General features: G+C 39.8%; 1 protein-coding gene across 1 annotated transcript in view; it reads right to left on the bottom strand.

Moving 5' to 3' along the window:
• LOC122564758 (astrotactin-2-like) overlaps positions 1-17875 on the bottom strand; it is a 1559828-nt gene that overhangs the window by 1093213 nt on the left and 448740 nt on the right. Inside the window, exon 4 of the mRNA XM_043719930.1 lies at positions 7807-7959. Coding sequence (XP_043575865.1) covers positions 7807-7959 — 153 coding nt within the window. The remainder of the gene's footprint in view (positions 1-7806; positions 7960-17875) is intronic.

Below are 17875 nucleotides of genomic sequence, written 5' to 3'. Positions count from 1 at the left end.
GCATAGTCACTCCACAACACAATGATTTTTAAAATCAGTGATTGCAATCTGTGCTAGAAATATCTGGTTTTTGCAATTGTAGGTGACCCACCTCAGAAAAGCAGCAAAAATGAGTGGTGATTCTAAGCCAAGTTATTTCCGACTCTATTTAAATGTTCAATAGCTTATTTGTATTTTATATAAAAATGCAAATAAATATGAAATAAATATGGAATGATGAATGTTTTTGAGGCAGCTGTATAATATTGAATTTAATCTATTTTAAACTTAAGTGAACAACTGGGAAAACATTTCTTGACAGTTCAGATAGCTGTCAGGAAGACTTGGCAGCACCTTCCCTCAGGATCCCAGGCAATTGGAAAGGTCTCATATTGTACAAAATTTATGAAATGGACATGTTTTGATGTCAGTATTTCAATTACATCAGGTTGCTTTCATAATATTACCATTCAAAAATTATAATGATAATCCTTTTCTTAATCACAGTTTAACTTGCCATTGCATCGAGGGATATTTTATAATTACTCCTGCTCCATGGTTGATGTCATAGGAGAGAATGTTATTTACGTTAATGCTATGTGCAACAGCTGACACTTAGATGGAACCTCGGAACAGTATAACATTAAAACTTGCTTCATAGGAGTATTGTCAAACAAAAACATTGAGTTCCGTAAGGAGATTGAAGGGCAGGTGGTCATAGATGTCAGAAGAAATGACAAAGGGCAGGTAGATTTACAGAGGGAACTTCAGAACCTGGGACCAAAGTAGCTGAAAGCATAACCACCAAGGATGACAGTCAGGAAATGAACAAGAGGCCAGAATTGGAAGACGGTAGATGTCTTATGAGGTGACGGAGGTGCAGCAAGTTACAGGGATAAGGGGGAGCAATGCTGTGGTGGCACTGAAAAACAAGAAAGAGTATTTTAAAATTATGTTGCTACCTCAGTGAGAGTTAATGTAGGTCAGCAAGCATAGTAGTGGAAAGGTTTAAAGTGAGTTAGGATAAGGGAATCAGTGCTTGTGATGAGGTGAATTTGATGGGAGATACGACATTTGAAGCTGTCTGGAAGAGCATTGGAAATACTAACCAAAAATGACTAACAAAGGTTAAGTTGAGGATTTCAGCAGCAGTTGAACTTAGGCCAGGGGCAGAGTCAAGACTTTCTTCTATTTGTTCATGGGATGTGGATGTCATTGGCTAATCCAGCATTTATTGGCCATCGCTAATTGCCTTAAAGAATATGGTGTTAAGCTTCCTACTTGAACCACTGCCGTCCTTGTGGTGTGGGGAGACCCACAGTGTTTTAGCAAGTGAGTTTCAGTATCTTTGACCCAGTCATATTGAAGGAACACAGATGTAATTTCAAGTCAATTGCCTGTGTAGTAGAAATAGAATTTGCAGGTGGTGGTGTTCCATGTATCTGTAGCCCTTGTCCTTCTTACAGAATAGGATTCTGACAGTCTTGGTAATGAAGTGTGTCCAGTAATTTACTTTGAGGTCATAAAAGATACTGAAAGTGAGACGGTTCCGTCGGAGGCAGGAAACAGAAGCTGCATTTAACTGCATGTCACAAACTTACTCCAAATGGCTATGTGCCGTAAAGCATGATTTTCATGGGATTGCATCTTGGTGATCTTGAGCTGACACTTACTCATGGATGATAAGCAGGAATGAAGGTAAAACACTAGGGAAGTCACACATATTCTGGTCCCAAATGAGTGTCATTGGTGTAACCACTGTGTGTCTATAGCATGAAAATTAAGAGAATTTCAATGTTCCCAGTAGCCAAGGCACATGGATTGCTGGGGTCCAGGGTAGTGTAGGAAAAGATTGATTTCAAGAATGTTATTACTGATCAGTATGTTTCTTTTTTTTGGGTCAAAACCTTTAACTTTTTATTTACACTCAATGAAACTGCTTCGATGTTGCTGTCAATGTTCTCACCAGGTTATAGCTAGTCAGCTCCAACAAGCTCCCAACAGCCAACCATCCTGGTAAAATCTTAGGAGAGCAGATGGTGGGTTCTTAAACAAGCCCTCTGATGACTTCAAACAAATCAATTCAAAAGACAGGTATCTTCTCTTTCCTGCCAGGCCGCTCCTCTTACACAACCTCAGAAAAGAGTTCAAAGTCAGGGGCAGATATAGGAGGTTGGCACACAGATAGGCAGGTGCCATTTTCTTTCGGCAAAAGTGAGGCCTGCAGATGCTGGAGATGAGAGTCAAGATCAGAGTGGTGCTGGAAATGCACAGCAGATCAGGCAGCATCCGAGGAGCAGGAAAATCGATGATTCGGGCAGGAGCCCTTCATCAGAAATGCTTCTGATGAAGGGCTCCTACCCGGAATATCGATTTTCCTGCTCCTCGGATGCTGCCTGACCTGCTGTGCATTTCCAGCACTACTGAGTGCCATTTCCTTTGCTGAACTGCCTATATTTAGAGATGGAAATGTTCCAGTCCAAAATTGCCAATGGTCTCTTTCAGCCCAATCAAGGAAACAGATGGAGTAAATAGCAAGGGAGTGATGGGAGCAGAAAACAATAGATCCACACTTCTCAAATTTATTTGTGGTGTGGAGGTGTCAGTGTTAGACTGGGGTGGACAAAGTCAGAAGTTGCACGACACCAGGTCAGAGTCCAACAGGATTATTTGAAATCACAATCTTTCGAAGTGCTGCTCCTTCGTCACTTCGACTGATGAAGGAGCAGTGTTCTGAAAGCTTGTGATTTCGAATAAACTTGTTGGATTATAACTTGGTGCTATGTAACTTGCAAATTTAGTTGGAGGGAGTTTCTGCACACCCAGTAATTGGATTCCAGGTTTTAGAGACAGTGCAGCAGGGGTGGGTGACATTAGCATCAAGGGTTTGTTTACAAACAAATTCGACAACGGACAGCATGTCCGTTAGGAATTGGGGAGTGCCACATTTGATCCCTGGAGACTCCAGCAGTAACAGCTCAAGAGAGGCAAAGCAAGCCATTGTGGGTGATACTCTGATTATGACTGGACAAAAAAGAATGGAACCAGTCAAATGCAACAGCACTTTGCTAGATAATAGAGGAGTATGTTATTATGTCTGTGTGAAGCATCCTATAGAATCTTGTCTTTCAGAAATTCATAAAACACATTGTTTTCAACAAATTTTCCTGAAGTATGTTGACAATGCAACAAACATTTTATTCAGAACATAATATCAAAAATAATATTGAGAGAAATGACTAATTATTCCTTTTCTGATGATATCAGTGAAGAAGATCATCCCCAATGAGGATTTGCTGCAACTCTGAAACAAGGGCAAACTTAAAAGCAACCCAATGCATGATTATTAGCTTAATTCCACCCTGGGGCTTGAATGATCAACTTTTACTTATTGACAATGATGTTAACCCGATGCCAATAGTGGGTTTGATAAATGCATGAGGGCACAGTGATGGTAACTGAACTGAAAGGACTTGAGCAACCTTTGGGAAACACTGTAAAGTAATGCAACTACTTTTCTTTTTATTCCTCTTTTGTATCTAAGATTTGTACCTAGGCACTTGTACCTAGGATGGTGCCATAAGAGGCGACATTCTAAAAATTTCACTGTACTCCTATACTTCTGTAGGTGGGTATACATGGCAATAAAGAATATTCTAAATTTAGAAAGGTTAATTTCAGGGAATGCAATTGTGTTGTACATGTGCAACCTTCTTTGCCTGTTCAGTCAATGGCCATGGTTCTTTCAGTGAGATTTTGATCGATATGTTGTTCAGATGGAGATCAGCATGTCCCAGATAGCTGACATGGCTGAAGTGAATAGACATCAATGAATAAGCCAGGGCTAGGAATTGGTTTGCACTGACTAATTGTTTCAGCGAGAGTATACTTTTCTCAACTTGCATCATTATTGAGCAGAGGGGAGGGTGATGAGTGGATCCATTTGTTTTCTCACACCAACTCAGTTGTCAGCAGTGGTTGGGGAGCACAGGACATCTTGTAGAGGGATGGATTTTATTTCATGGCGATCTTCACTCGACACATCCCAGTTTCTGTCAATCGGCTGTGCCTTTGTGTACCAAAAAGCCACATAAGGAATTGTCTTTCCTCCATCAAGGTCTTCTTACCAGTCAGAAATGATTCTGGAGTTCCCAACTTTGTCAATGGGTAAATGGTTGTTATGACAAACAATTTGACTCTACTGAAGAACATAAGAAATATGAACTAGAGAAGGGTATTCTACACTTTGAGTTTGCTCAATAACACTCAATAACATCATGGCTGAGCTTTTGTCTCAACTCCACCTTCCTATACAATTTCCCATAATCTTTAATTCCTGATTATCCAAAAGTCTACTAATCTCCATCTTAAAGATACCCAACAGTACCTGTAGGACTTGAGGGTAGAGAATTCTAAATGTTTTCAAACCTATTAACCTCCTCTGAGTCTATATGTATGACCCCTTGGTCCAAAACTGTGACCCTTAGTTCTAGATTCCCCAGGCAGGGGAAACATTCTTCCAACATTTAAAACCCATAAGACCTTTTTTTTTTATTTCAACCAGATCACCTTTTTTTTCAAATTTATTACAGTGTAAGGTTGTATGTTCTCCTTCTGAAATAGAACATAAGTTCTCATGAAATGGTACCTCAGTACTTTTCCTAGGTTATTTTCCATCATTTGTGTTTTGTATTTGTATTATGTTTACGGACATCAACATTTGTATTGTTTTGTTGACCAGAATAGAGGTTTCTCGGTTTATGTAGCATGGCAAGCAAGAAAGATCCAAGCTGCAAAATGTATGGCTCTAGTGCAGCTGAAATTCTTTGATTTCATTATTTAAAAATAAACTTCAAGTGTCTTTGTAATGCTCTAAAGTTCCTCAAAGAGGAATACTAAAGGACGGAATGCTGGGACCAATATGCAAGCTGTACCTTTGGTCTATGGAAGAAGAATCCATTTTATTCTGCATGACCTGTAGGCTTGGAAATGGGTCAGGTGGATGTACAGGATGCTTTTTAAGGTATTCTTACCAAAACCACATCTCTCAACATTCAATCACACTTTGGTTAGATATAGTTGTGAGACTACTTTTTGTATATCTTCCTGAACAATAAACAGTCTACATGTGGTAAGTAAATCAATATATGATTCCAGTCCATACTGTAATCCTTTATCATTGAAATGGGTTTGCAGTAGATTTCAAAGTGCACGTAGCCATAAAATAAAAATAAAAATAGAACACAGTGAAATTCATTCCAGCTTGCCTATTGATTTATACAAGTACTTCTCAAATTGATACGTTCTGAAAATTGAGAACAATAGGGAACAGACTCAACTATGTTTGATGATCATTCTCACCAGCAACTATGAATAAATGCATATCCAATTTATCTTCACATTGCTTCTGAATGCTTTGTTTGCAGCAATATTTGATATTTTGTTATCCAAAATTGATGGTTTAACTGATGCAGTTAGCTATGACCCATACTTCAAGCTCTCCATCATATTTACCTCACAATGTCTTCATCAGAATCTTTGGAATCATTCTAATCACAAATGAAGGTGCAGGAATAATCAAAAGACAGTGAACCAGACGTCTTATTTGAAGTGAGACATTAGTTTTGCAGCATTTGTCTTTTTGATAGTATGCTACCCTTGCATTTTGAGATTCTCAGGGTCTATTTTTCACTCTTACTAAGGGAAACCAATCAAGGACAAATCATGCATGATTTCTTTGCTTCCACTCTGGCAGGCAAAATTTTAAATTGAAAATGCACAAGTGTAACGTTTATTTACTATTTAAGATCTTAGGCAAATAGGTTTCATCAAGCTCCGAATGATAAACTTCATACTTTTATGCATAGCTATATGTTAAATAATATTTTTGACAGTAAGACCTCCTTCTTCAGTTTAAATCATGCATTAAATTGTGACGCTAACAGACTCGATGATTAAACTCCCCCTCCCATTCCAATAATGACATGCAAGTCCTGGGCCTCCTCCACTTCCAAATCCCCGTCACTGGACGACTGGAGGACGAACGCCTCATCTTCAGCCTTGGGACCTTCAAACCACACGGCATCAATGTTGATTTCACCAGTTTCCTCATCTCAAATCCTCCCACATCCAACCCTCTAACTCGGCACTACCCTCTTGAACTGTCCTTCCTGTCCATCTTCCTTCCCACCTTTCCACTCCACCCTCTGCTCCAAACCTATCACCTGCATCCACCTATCATCTTCCCAATTACCTTACCGCTGGCCTTAGCCCTCCTCTTATTTATCCCTCAGCTCCCTCCCCACCATATTTCTAATCAAGAGCTTATGCCTGAAGTGTCAACTCTCCTGCTTCTCGGATGCTGCTTGACCTGTTGTGCTTTTCCAGCGCCTCATGTTTTGTCTCTGACCTCCAGCATCTGCAGTCCTTACTTTCTTCTATGTGCCGGGACTGAGCACCAAAGCCAATATGTCATCTGGATGTGCCTCAAGTTCAAAAAATACTATTCTTTACCATTTACACTATTAACTTATTTCTGTCTAAAAGCTAGCCATGTTCATCTTGCATTTTCCAATGTTATTCAATTTAACTCTCTATTCCACACTTTCACCAATTTGTGAGTGAAGTTAATAAAGCAAAATGATTTTTCCTCTCTCACTTCTGAGCTTGAGATTCTGTCAATTACTTACAGACTTGAGACAGTGAAAAATAACTTGTTCATGCGCAAATAATCTATGTTATAAAGTCAACATATCTGCTTTAAGTTATATTTTCTCTAGTGCATACATTTCCAGTTTCCTTCACCTTACCTTGTGTTTACTTAGGTATCAATAAAATTTGTCTTCACCCAGTAATACTACCTACATGATACAAAATGAATCCGAGCAGGTTCCATAGCTTGGCATAAATAAGGAATATATTCTAAACAGAACTGAAGATATAATGCAGCTTTGATTAATTGTTTCTTCTCAATTTTGAGTTTGTAAAAGTGTGATTGCTTCACATTTGAGGTCACTTCCTTGATTCACTTTCTTCAGCTTTATTAAGAGATGGATATATTTGTACACATGAGAAAACATGCTTTAAATCTCTATGGAAACCAATCAACGGTGCATATAATTGAGCTCACACCAAGATAGTCAGATTTGGCAACCTTTTTATGAAGGTCAACCTGTAACACAACAGCCCAACAACTGCAAATTAACTGCTCTGTTATACCACATACTTGTGGTTTTCTTACCTGTGTGTTAACTTCATCCTCTCTCATATCCATGCAGGTCAAGGTGGGCATGTATAACTTAGGTTTTTCTGCCCAAATTCTATGCATTCCTGTCAGTTAACACATTGCTCCAAGAAGTAGACTGAGCTTCAAATCTATGAGGAGTGTCAGTTTATCAGGCTCTGCTCTGCAAAAATCAACTTCAGCGTATTTACTACAGAAAGGCACCGCTTGTTCTAAGTAAGATGTTCAGCATAGGAGAAAGCAGCATGAAAGACTAGACCACCACAACACTGCTGCAAAGCCTCAGAAGGTTTCCCCGCCACAACCCCCACGCATTTAAACTCTCAGTTTGTAACCCATGTGCTGAGAGTGTGCAGCAGAGATGTGCTAAAGAAAGATGCTGCGGGGGAGAAAGAGAGACTCTATATCAAGAGAGTTTCTAGAATCTATAGTACTGAATTTAAAATCAACCTGGATGGTTTGGTTGTCAGTGCATGCATTCTGCCACCACCAGGACCACCAGTTCCACCACCAACCCTAGGAGCACCTCTTCCCTTCAAAAGGATATTTAGAAATAGACTAAACAAGGCAGTTGTGTGTCCTACCTCTACTTTTATTCCTCCTTCCCTTCTTTCGTCCCGTGGATGCACTGCGTGGTGCCTGCTGGAGGTGCGAGATCTCAATTGGCGTGTTTGTTCGAAAACTCTCCTTGAACTTCTGCATCAATGACTGCACTGTATCTTGAGTCACATCAGCGGCTACAATGTGTCAATTTTATCATTAAAATGTGAAAATGTTACATCTGCAAGTTCTATCAGTTGACAATCAAACCGAGTAAGGACAAAACTATGCTTACATTTTTATAAAATTAAAAGCCTCATGACTTAAGAAATAAACAAGACTGAAGTGTTTTAAAAAAAAGAAACAAAAATAACTCCAGTGTCTGAGCTGTTGGATAGCCAGTCGTAAATCAGTAATCTAGTTTGTAGTATCTTTGTATTACCACTAGTAGGCAAGTAGATGTTGCATTTAACAAAAATAGCATATGCTAGGTGATTCTACTGTGGTTTAGCTAAACCTAAAATCTGAAAGGTTTCAAATTCATTTTAAATCATTATTACTATGGTTCTGTGGCAAATAGAGGGCAATTGATCACTGGTTACTTATCTAATGCATATCCATACAAATAAATCACTGAAAAGATCTAACTTCATCTACCTTATCCCTCTCCCATCCCCTTTTTCTAAGCAGCAGCAGACACATCCATTCTAGATATTATCAAGTTCTGCTAAAGAGGTCTGTTGGAGGCAGGAAAACAAGCCAATGTTAAAAGTTCTGAGGGCCAAGTACTCCATTTAATATTGAAGGAATAAAAAGAGATGGTTGAGAATTACACTTAAGATAGATCTCCTCATGATTTGCTCACAGTTTCGTTTGGCTTCCACTCTGACTAGTATAAGTCAGGATGGTTTAGTCAGCGAGCTAGGACTTTTCCTGTACACATAACAGCAGACTGAACACCCAACACAATGTTATGCATTGAAGCAATTGCACGTTATGCTTTTCATGCATTCTGACTCCTAAATCTCCCAATCTTCCTCAGATATAAGGCTGGTCCCAAAGGACTGGTGAATTGCAAATATTAGACATTTGTTCGTGGTAGAATAAACTTGGCAGTTACAGAACAACCAATTTAATGCCACTGAGAGAATCAATAAGCCAGGAGAAAATCAACAGCCATGGATGGGAAACTTAGAAAACTGCTGTTAACTATTTCAATGAAATAACAGAGTGGTTAAGGCTGTGTAATTATTGTGTGCATATTAAATTCCAAAATACATTTTAATAAAGTCACATCCTTTAGGTTTGTTTACAGAAGTAAGAACAAAAGAACAGAAGAAATAGGAGCAGGAGAAGGTCATCTGGCCCATCAAGCCTGCTTCACCCTTCAATAAGATCATGGCTAATCTTTTCATGGACCCAGTCTACTTACCCACCTGCTCACCATAACCCTTAACTCCATTACTGTTCAAATATCTATCTTTGCTTTAAAAGCTTTCAATGAAGTAGATTCAACTGGGTAGGGAATTCCACAGATTCACAACTGTTTGGGGGAAGAATTTCCTCCTTATATTCAGTCCTAAATCTACTCCTTCTTATTTTGAGGCTAGCCCCCCTACGTCTAGTATTACTCGCCAGTGGAAACATTCTCCCTGTTTCCATCTGACCTATCCCTTCATAATTTTATATGTTTCTATAAGAAGACTGAGAGGGGATCGAGAAGACTGAGAGGGGATCTGATTGAGACATATAAGATTATAAAAGGATTGGACACTCTGGAGGCAGGAAACATGTTTCTGTTGATGGGTGAGTGCCAAACCAGAGGACACAGCTTAAAAATGCAGGGTAGACCATTTAGGACAGAGATGAGCAGAAACTTCTTCACCCAGAGAGTGGTGGCTGTGTGGAATGCTCTGCCCCAGAGGACAGTGGAGGCCCAGTCTCTGGATTCATTTAAGAAAGAATTGGATAGAGCTCTCAAGGATTATGGAATCAAGGGTTATGGAAATAAGACAGGAACAGGATACTGATTAAGGATGATCAGCCATGATCATATTGAATGGTGGTGCAGACTCGAAGGGCAGAATGGCCGACTCCTGCACCTATTGTCTATTGTCTATAAGGTCCCCCCTCATTCTTCTAAATTCCAGTGAATACAGTCCCAGTCTACTCAACCTCTCCTCATAAAGCTACCTTCTCAATTCTGGAGTCACCCCAGTGAACCTCCTCTAAACCTTCTGCAGTGCAAGTACATCCCTTCTCAAGAAAGGAAAGCAAAACTGTACTCAGTACTCCAAGTGTGGCCTCACTAATACCCAGCACAGCTGCAGCATAACTTCCCGGAGTGTGAGAAAAAGAAGCATGTAGTTCCAGTAAAAAGCTGTCATCCAGAATGACAGTAGGTTTGTCCCAAGGTTCAGCACCAGCACTGCTACTTGATCTCTGCTAAATATTTGAGGTGGTTGAAGAGTGGGGCTCGGGAATGGCAGGATGTACATTTTGTAATTTCCTGATGCCAAACTTGTAAAGCTTGTCAACAATGAGGAAGCTATTATTTTTATAGGATGGCACCAGATTGGCTGAAAGAATGAACTCATGGCAGATTAAATTCAACATTGAAACATATGAGGAGATACGTTTCGTTTGGAAGAGTGAAGAAAACAGTCCTCTCTTTCTCTTGAAGAAAACATATGCCAAATGAAAGTAGCTTCAAGATAGTGTAAGATGATAAAAACATGGGGTTGTTTGTGCACAGATATCCAAGACATAGGATACAAAAGTTGGAGAGGCTTGGTAATCTTACATAAAAAATTAAGTTCAACCCTATCTAAGATATTGTGTTCAATCTAGACAACCTATTTTCAAATCTTTGGAAGAGTCTGCAGAAGAGATTACTTTTAAATAGTTCCAGAAAATGATAGTTATATTGATAGACTTGAGAAATACTGTTTTGGAGGAAGAAACAGGAGGAGACATTTTGGTGAAATTGTTTAAATGCGAGTAATTAGCTCAAAACTCATGTTTCAGAATACTTCTTGTGGTTTTAGGAATTAATGTTAAATTTCAGATAACTGGAAACATTTGATTGAGAAATTGATTCATAACTCTGAAGTAAGTGTAAATCAAATAATCTTGAATTTATTCCAGATAAAAGCTAAATAGAAAGAATTTGGCCAACATTGGGCTTTTTGATGGAGTCAAAAGGTCTTCAAGAGATGATCTTATTTCTGCACACAACTCCAAGTTGAAAGATGTTGCAGGCAGTTGGTCAACAAGGGAATCCCTTTGAAAGGGGCAATCATTCTGCAAAAGAAGTTTGCAAATCACCATTTGTTCTTAAGATACATCAAATAAGTCATGGAATAAAAGATCTGTGTTGAAGATAAAATAAATAAATAGGTTACATTATTTCTGTTTGGAATGTCCCAAATGTGTCGTGGTGTCTTGGGATTGTCCTGTGGGAGTTAGAAGTTCCCTTTGTTTAATCTACCTGCTGCTTCTCTCAGAAGAAAGTGCAATTTTGCTCTTGGGTTCACTGCAGCTCACTGAATCAGATGATCAACAGGAGATAATTGCTAATCAGTTATGAACCTTAAACAGAGAAAATGTAACTTTATCATTCACCGCGTGGAGTAAGGGCGAGGGGTCAAGATCATTTTGGAATTCCCGGGATGGAAAGATTCTGGAATGTTTGTTGAGCTTGAAGTTAGAAGAAGCCTTGCAACAGAAAGTTGAACTTAGCCAATGGGAAGATTCCCATAGATCTTATCTGCTGTGGTTCTGTTCACCGAGCTGGAAGTTTTTGTTGCAAACGTTTCGTCCCCTGTCTAGGTGACATCCTCAGTGCTTGGGAGTCTCCTGTGAAGCGCTTCTGTGGTGTTTCCTCTGGCATTTATAGTGGCCTGTCCCTGCCACTTCTGGTTGTCAGTTTCAGCTGTCCGCTGTAGTGGCCGGTATATTGGGTCCAGGTTGATGTGTTTGTTGATGAAGTTTGTGGATGAGTGCCATGCTTCTAGGAATTCCCTGGCTGTTCTTTGTTTGGCTTGCCCTATAATGGTAGTGTTGTCCCAGTCAAATTCATGTTGCTTGTCGTCTGCGTGTGTGGCTACTAGGGATAGCTGGTCGTGTCATTTCTTTCATTTGTTGATTAGACTATATCGTTCAGGATCAGTCAACATAACTGTTCAAGGTTGTGAAATTAGTAAGTGTAGATCATGCAACTTTGGTTAATTGCTTTCTAGAATAGATTCTGTCAGAATTTTAGCCATATTGCACTAGGTCTCCCCAGAGAAAATAATAGGATAAATAAAGACCTTTAACAAAAGAAAATGAAAAGCGTTTCTTCTTCATTCCAACTTAACACCAGCTGTATCATGAGTGTGTCATTCATTCAAAAAGCAGACACAATTCCTGCAGCACGTGAAAATACCAACTCGCAGAGAGAGGTCAAAGAGAATGTGACCTGTATTGCAAAGAGGCATCAGCCAAGGCATGATTTGCTTCCTTCACTTCATTAGAAAGAAGACACTAGAAACAACAAATGAACAATGGCCTGTGTTTGGAATAAAGAGCAAAGTCTCTACTGGTTTCTTCATTGTAGATCCTTCCCTTTTAACAATAAAAGTGGGTTAATCACAGGAGCAATAAAATGTGCAACATGTGCATTTTGTTTTGGGACACAGTCAGCCTTGAGAGTGCATATTCCTAACAGACCAAAAACACTGTGCTCTCGAGCAAGCTATAACCATGCATGTACCTCTGAAAAATTACACTGCTCTCCGTAATCAGATTAACGCAGTGTTTAGTTGATGTGAGCAGAAGAAGTTAGTCACCCTGGCTGGTTGTCAGCTATATTCAATGCCTTATTAGTTAGTTTTGCTCCTTAAAATTCATTTTTGGGAAATTCATTCAGAAATGCTCTATGCTATAAATAGACCACACCATGAACAACAAATAAGTTCACCAAGTTATGATTTTGAAGCAAGATGCAATATATACGAACCACCAATGCACAACCACTTAGACTATAGTTTCATAATGACTAATTTGAAGATATTCCACCTTTTAAACTGAGTCCACAAAGGACTGTGGAGTCACCTCCCTATTCATTCATGCTGAATCTGCCTTGCCATTGCAGATTCAATCAATGCATGTTTTTACTCTTCACAAAGTCAAAGCACCTATATTCAGCTGTGATTTGTATCAAAATCATCAATGTCACAATTACTGAGGATTTCTCAGACACCTACACAATCAAGTTGTAATGTTCTATGTCTCCAACCAGATGTTATTTGAAAAAGCAAATTACATCTTATTCTAAGGCTTAATTTTCTTTGTCAATGTACGAGAGAAATTTCGTCACCCAGACAGACACGAGCTCATGGAATTCTTTGCCACAGATAGTGGCTGAGACTAAAACTATTGAATGTTTCCAAGTGGGAGTTAGATATAATTCTCAGAGTTGAAGGGATCGAAGGGTATGAGAAGAACAGGGCAGAGTTGGATGATCTGCAATGATTATTATGAATATTAGAGTAGACTCAAAGGGCTGAATGGCCTACTCCAGCTCCTACTTGCTCTACTTCTATGCTTGCATTGTATATTGAAAGACTGAACAAAAGAACACAAAAGGAAAGGTCATCTATCCGTTGCTCATAATTAAATATTAACCGTTTCAGCATTACTGTGTGGTGTTTTCAAAGAGTTCAATTTTAAACATTGATTGACAGGTGTCTCAGAGTATTATGTAACAATCTGCTTGTGACAGTGTTTGAATGGGCACAGTGATCTAAGGAGAGAGTGGCCTATGTTGTGTGTTTCCCTTGTCTTGCTAGTACCACAGTATCGTTGGCACACAGAGACGAGGGGTAGCTTCTACTCCACCTCGAATTCTTATTCTTATATTTTGACCATCGTTGTGTTACAGAACAATTACATTTGCAACACACAAAAAGAATTATGTATTATGACTGTAAACAACTTCACATTCAAGTCATAGGTTGACATAATGTCTATAAAGAGCCATGGTGGGTGAGCTTGGCACGGAGAGTGTCAGTGGAAATAAAGGGGGGATGGGAGTCTAGAGGTTATCATAGGTTGGTATGGAGAGGGCTGGAGAGTGGGTGGGAGGGCTGAGGGGATGTGATGCTTTGGAGTTTAGGACTTTTGATGTGTTATTGATTTGAATTAAAGCATCAACACAATTCTGACGCACAGAAGCAGACCCCCTGCCAGCCCGCCTCAACTATAGCCGCTACTGCATTTGTTCCGAGGTCATTCAGCCCAATGCTCAGAAAATCTGGCCACCCTAGCATGAAAATCCCAAAGATCCAGAATGAATAACTCAGTCAATTAGTAACTTTACAAGTTGTTCATTGTGTCATGTAGAATATAACAGCAGTGAATGTTGACACTGATAGGTCACATAAACAGCAACAATAAATGACCTCTCATCTGCTTTAGTTATGTTGGTTGAGAGATAAATATTGATCTTGACCATGAGGATTCCCTTGCTCTTCAATGAAAAGCACTGCAGGGTCTTCTGACAAAATGAACTGCATTCTAAACATCGGATTTGACACTCAGTGCATTTTTCACATTTATTTAACTTTGCTTACATTTCTCAGAGTGACTGAAAATCTTCAATAGCTAAAGCTACTCAGTGAGCACCTTCCCATGGAACACTAGAATGGCATATACAGAAACAACTACTCCCACTTCAGTCACTGGGGTAGCACATTGGAAATCAAGTCCCACTATTCCCAGAGGCACCACAGAAGTGCAAGGCTTTTCCGAAGTGCACCAAACTTGCCAATTTACCTCTCTTTCTCGACCCAGCTTGACACAATATGCAAAGAGGCTTCTGGACTTACCAAGAGTTATTATTTATTACAAATAATGAGAGTCTACCAACAGATGAATAATTATGAATCATTGACATATAACTTCACGAAATGAAACTTGAATCCCCTTCCAAAACTTCCCTCAATAAGCATACATACAGACAGACATGAAACAAACATGGGTGCCATGGGCAGAGGGCAAGACTGAGAAGGCAGTTCAGCCATTCTTCTCCCATGGTTCACTTTTGACTTGCCAGGTCCTCCTGCTCCTGGTACTTTCATGTGCTTGCAGAAGCACATGGCGTCTGCTTGGTAGTTAAAGTCTATGATTTGTTTATTAAAAGCTGCAACTTACAGCAAACAGGGCAACTTTTTCACACAGAGGGTGGTACCTGTATGGAATGAGCTGCCAGAGGAAGTGATGGACGCTGATACAATTGCAACACTTAAGAGGCATTTGGATGGGTACTGAATAGGAAGGGTTTGGAGGGATATGGGCCGGGTGCTGGGAGGTGGGACTAGATTGGGTTGGGAATTCTGGTTGGCATGGACAGGTTGGACCGACGACTCTGTTTCCATGCTGTACATCTCTATGACTCTATGGCTTCCTTCAAGTTTAAGGGTTTTTTTTTAAAGTGCACAGAAAAGGACAGCATCTTCCTTTATGGAGGTTCAACAGCTTCTGACTAAAAGTTTGAACCCTCAAATTGTTCTACTACCTGAAGCCAATCAGAGTTGGTGGCAGGCGAGAAGCCATTGTCATCCATAACTCGGCACTGACCCAATCAGCGAATTGTTGCCAGCTCAATCTCCATTTGTACACACCCCCTCAGTTCCAGCTCATTTGCAAATGACCACTATTTCTTGAACAAGCAGCTGTGTAAACAGTGCTTACAATGAGAGTCATTGGTGACCTGTTTTAAAAAGAAAGACAGCAGTGATCCTTCAACAAGCCTTAGTTTTCAAAAACACTTTTCCCATTTCAGACCACAATCAGAAATACAAGAGATATAGTTCCAAATTAAGATTGAGTTAGAGTATTTTTATATGCATCAAACCATAGTTCAATAAAAGACATTTTGGTGAGCACTTTTCCTTGCAATTACTTTAATAATTCCAAATACTTCAAAGCAGACTTCAAACTCCAGAATGCCATTTATTTTGTACTGCAATTATCCACAAACCTATATTGCAAGAAATTAGCCATGTTAGTTGAGACAAAACCAAAAATAATTATTATATGACTGAAAGAAGTAACTTATCCTTATGCACAACTTTCATCGAAAGACTAAACTATTCTGATTCTGCACCATGAGCTGAATATTGCCAATGCAGTGTTAGGTTTGGGGGCGGGTGAGTGTTGACAGGGGGCCATGCCAGGCAAGGAAATCAGGCCAGCACCTGTTCTGTCTCAGCAGTGCCACTGGAATGGGTGGCCACTACTGGTATTTCATACAACCAGGAGCCACTGCATGCACTGCAATCTTCGAAGTGAGAGTGATCAGGGCCAGTCAGGCAGTTCTTAAAGGGTGAACGGCAGAGTTTTTGGCAAGGGCAAGAAGGTGGCTTCTGCAGGCATACAGCTGCTCAATTGACAGTAGTAGGAACTGACCTCTGATTCTGAAGGTTGTCCTTCACCATCACTACCTCCAAGCAATTTCCTTGGAATGCAAAAAATGGGCACCCCATCCTCCATTTTTCCATGCCTTATATGGCTCATATATTATCTTCCAGCTTGTTCTTAATGAACTAATAGAATTCAGCCTGAAAAGTGACAGGGAATCTTTTAAACCAAACATTCTTACATCAGCCCGCACTGATGTGCAGCAAATGATTAGATCGCTCTTACCCTTCAGCTTGCCTTCTCGTTTCATTTAATTGGAGTCTTATTCTGGCTGAAATGAAGTCCTTCGACAAGGACTAAAAACATTAGAATCTCTACAATGTGAAAGCAGGCTACTCAGCCCTTCAAGTCCACACTGACCCCCCCCCCCAAAGAGCATCTCACCTAAGCCACACCATCTCTGTAACCTTGCATTACCTTCCAAACCTGAACATCTTTGGACTGGAGAGGAAACCATGGCAAACGTATACAGATACAGGGAAAACTTGCAAACTTCACACAGACTGTCACTCGAGGGTGGAAACAAACCCAGATCCCTGGCACTGTGAGACTGTAGTGCTAGCTACTGAACCACAGCACTACCCATTGGGCTCCAGATGAAAAGAAGAGCCCCAAACAGTGGGTAAAATGAGCCACTGGCCTGATTTAGCTTCTGTTTTCCTTCCGCTCGTTACTCAAGATTAAATGTAGAATTGTGAACTCAATGGGCAAGAAAATGAAGAGGCATGAAATTAGAAGAAAGGTCATGTAACAAAACAAGGTCAAATCATTCTACTGTGCGTAAATGAGCTCTAACCAATCATGATGGATGGTTAATGATATCTATGCCCTGATCCACATATGTCATCAAGCATAATGACATCTACTAAGCCATTTGTACTTTCAGATGGCTGGTGACCCACCATTCTCTTCACTTGTCAATTCCAGTAGCAATGTAACCATTGTCCTGTGAAGTCCTTGATCATTTCAATCTCCATCAGTCTTCGAATCCATTTTGAACTTGATGTTATCTTGGCACCATTGTGAAGAAAATAAATATGCAGACTGAACTACTTTTGATGTGAGCTACAACATAATTATAATATTCGTGATGGTGCTTAAAGAAGAGTGCAGTAGGCATTTCAAGTGGAAGCTCATCACTGTTAGTGTGTCAACTCTTGGATAAGTCTGGTGTGACCCCTTAACGGGAGAATGCTCATTCCATATCTGGGTTAGATGACTTAGCACTTCTTAATTCTGGTTACTGTTTAAACTGATTAGTTAATATCAACGTCCTCAAGTTTGCAACTTAACATCAACTCCATTCGACATTTTGTCACAGATTGATAAAAGAGTAGAATCATTAGCACTGAATAACAATTTGCAAACATTTTCCATTGCAGTGTACAAAGCACCTGGGTAAAGGACAAAAATGAACTCTTCACAATGTCCCTTAGGGAAGGAAACTGCCATCCTTACCTAGTCTGGCCTAACTGCAACTCTAGATCCACAGCAACGTGGTTATCTCTTAACTGCCATGTGGTATGGGCAATAAATTTTGTTCTATCCTTTATCCCATTAATGAATTTTAAAATGAACAGTTGTGATCACATCTTCATGCTAATTTAATAATAGAACATGGGCCAAAGATTACAAAGACTTTGAATT

Source organism: Chiloscyllium plagiosum, chromosome 30, assembly GCF_004010195.1.
Source record: "Chiloscyllium plagiosum isolate BGI_BamShark_2017 chromosome 30, ASM401019v2, whole genome shotgun sequence".
Classification (NCBI taxonomy): Eukaryota; Metazoa; Chordata; class Chondrichthyes; order Orectolobiformes; family Hemiscylliidae; genus Chiloscyllium; species Chiloscyllium plagiosum.
Note: the sequence above shows the minus strand (reverse complement) of the source record. Positions and strands in the feature narration are given on the sequence as shown.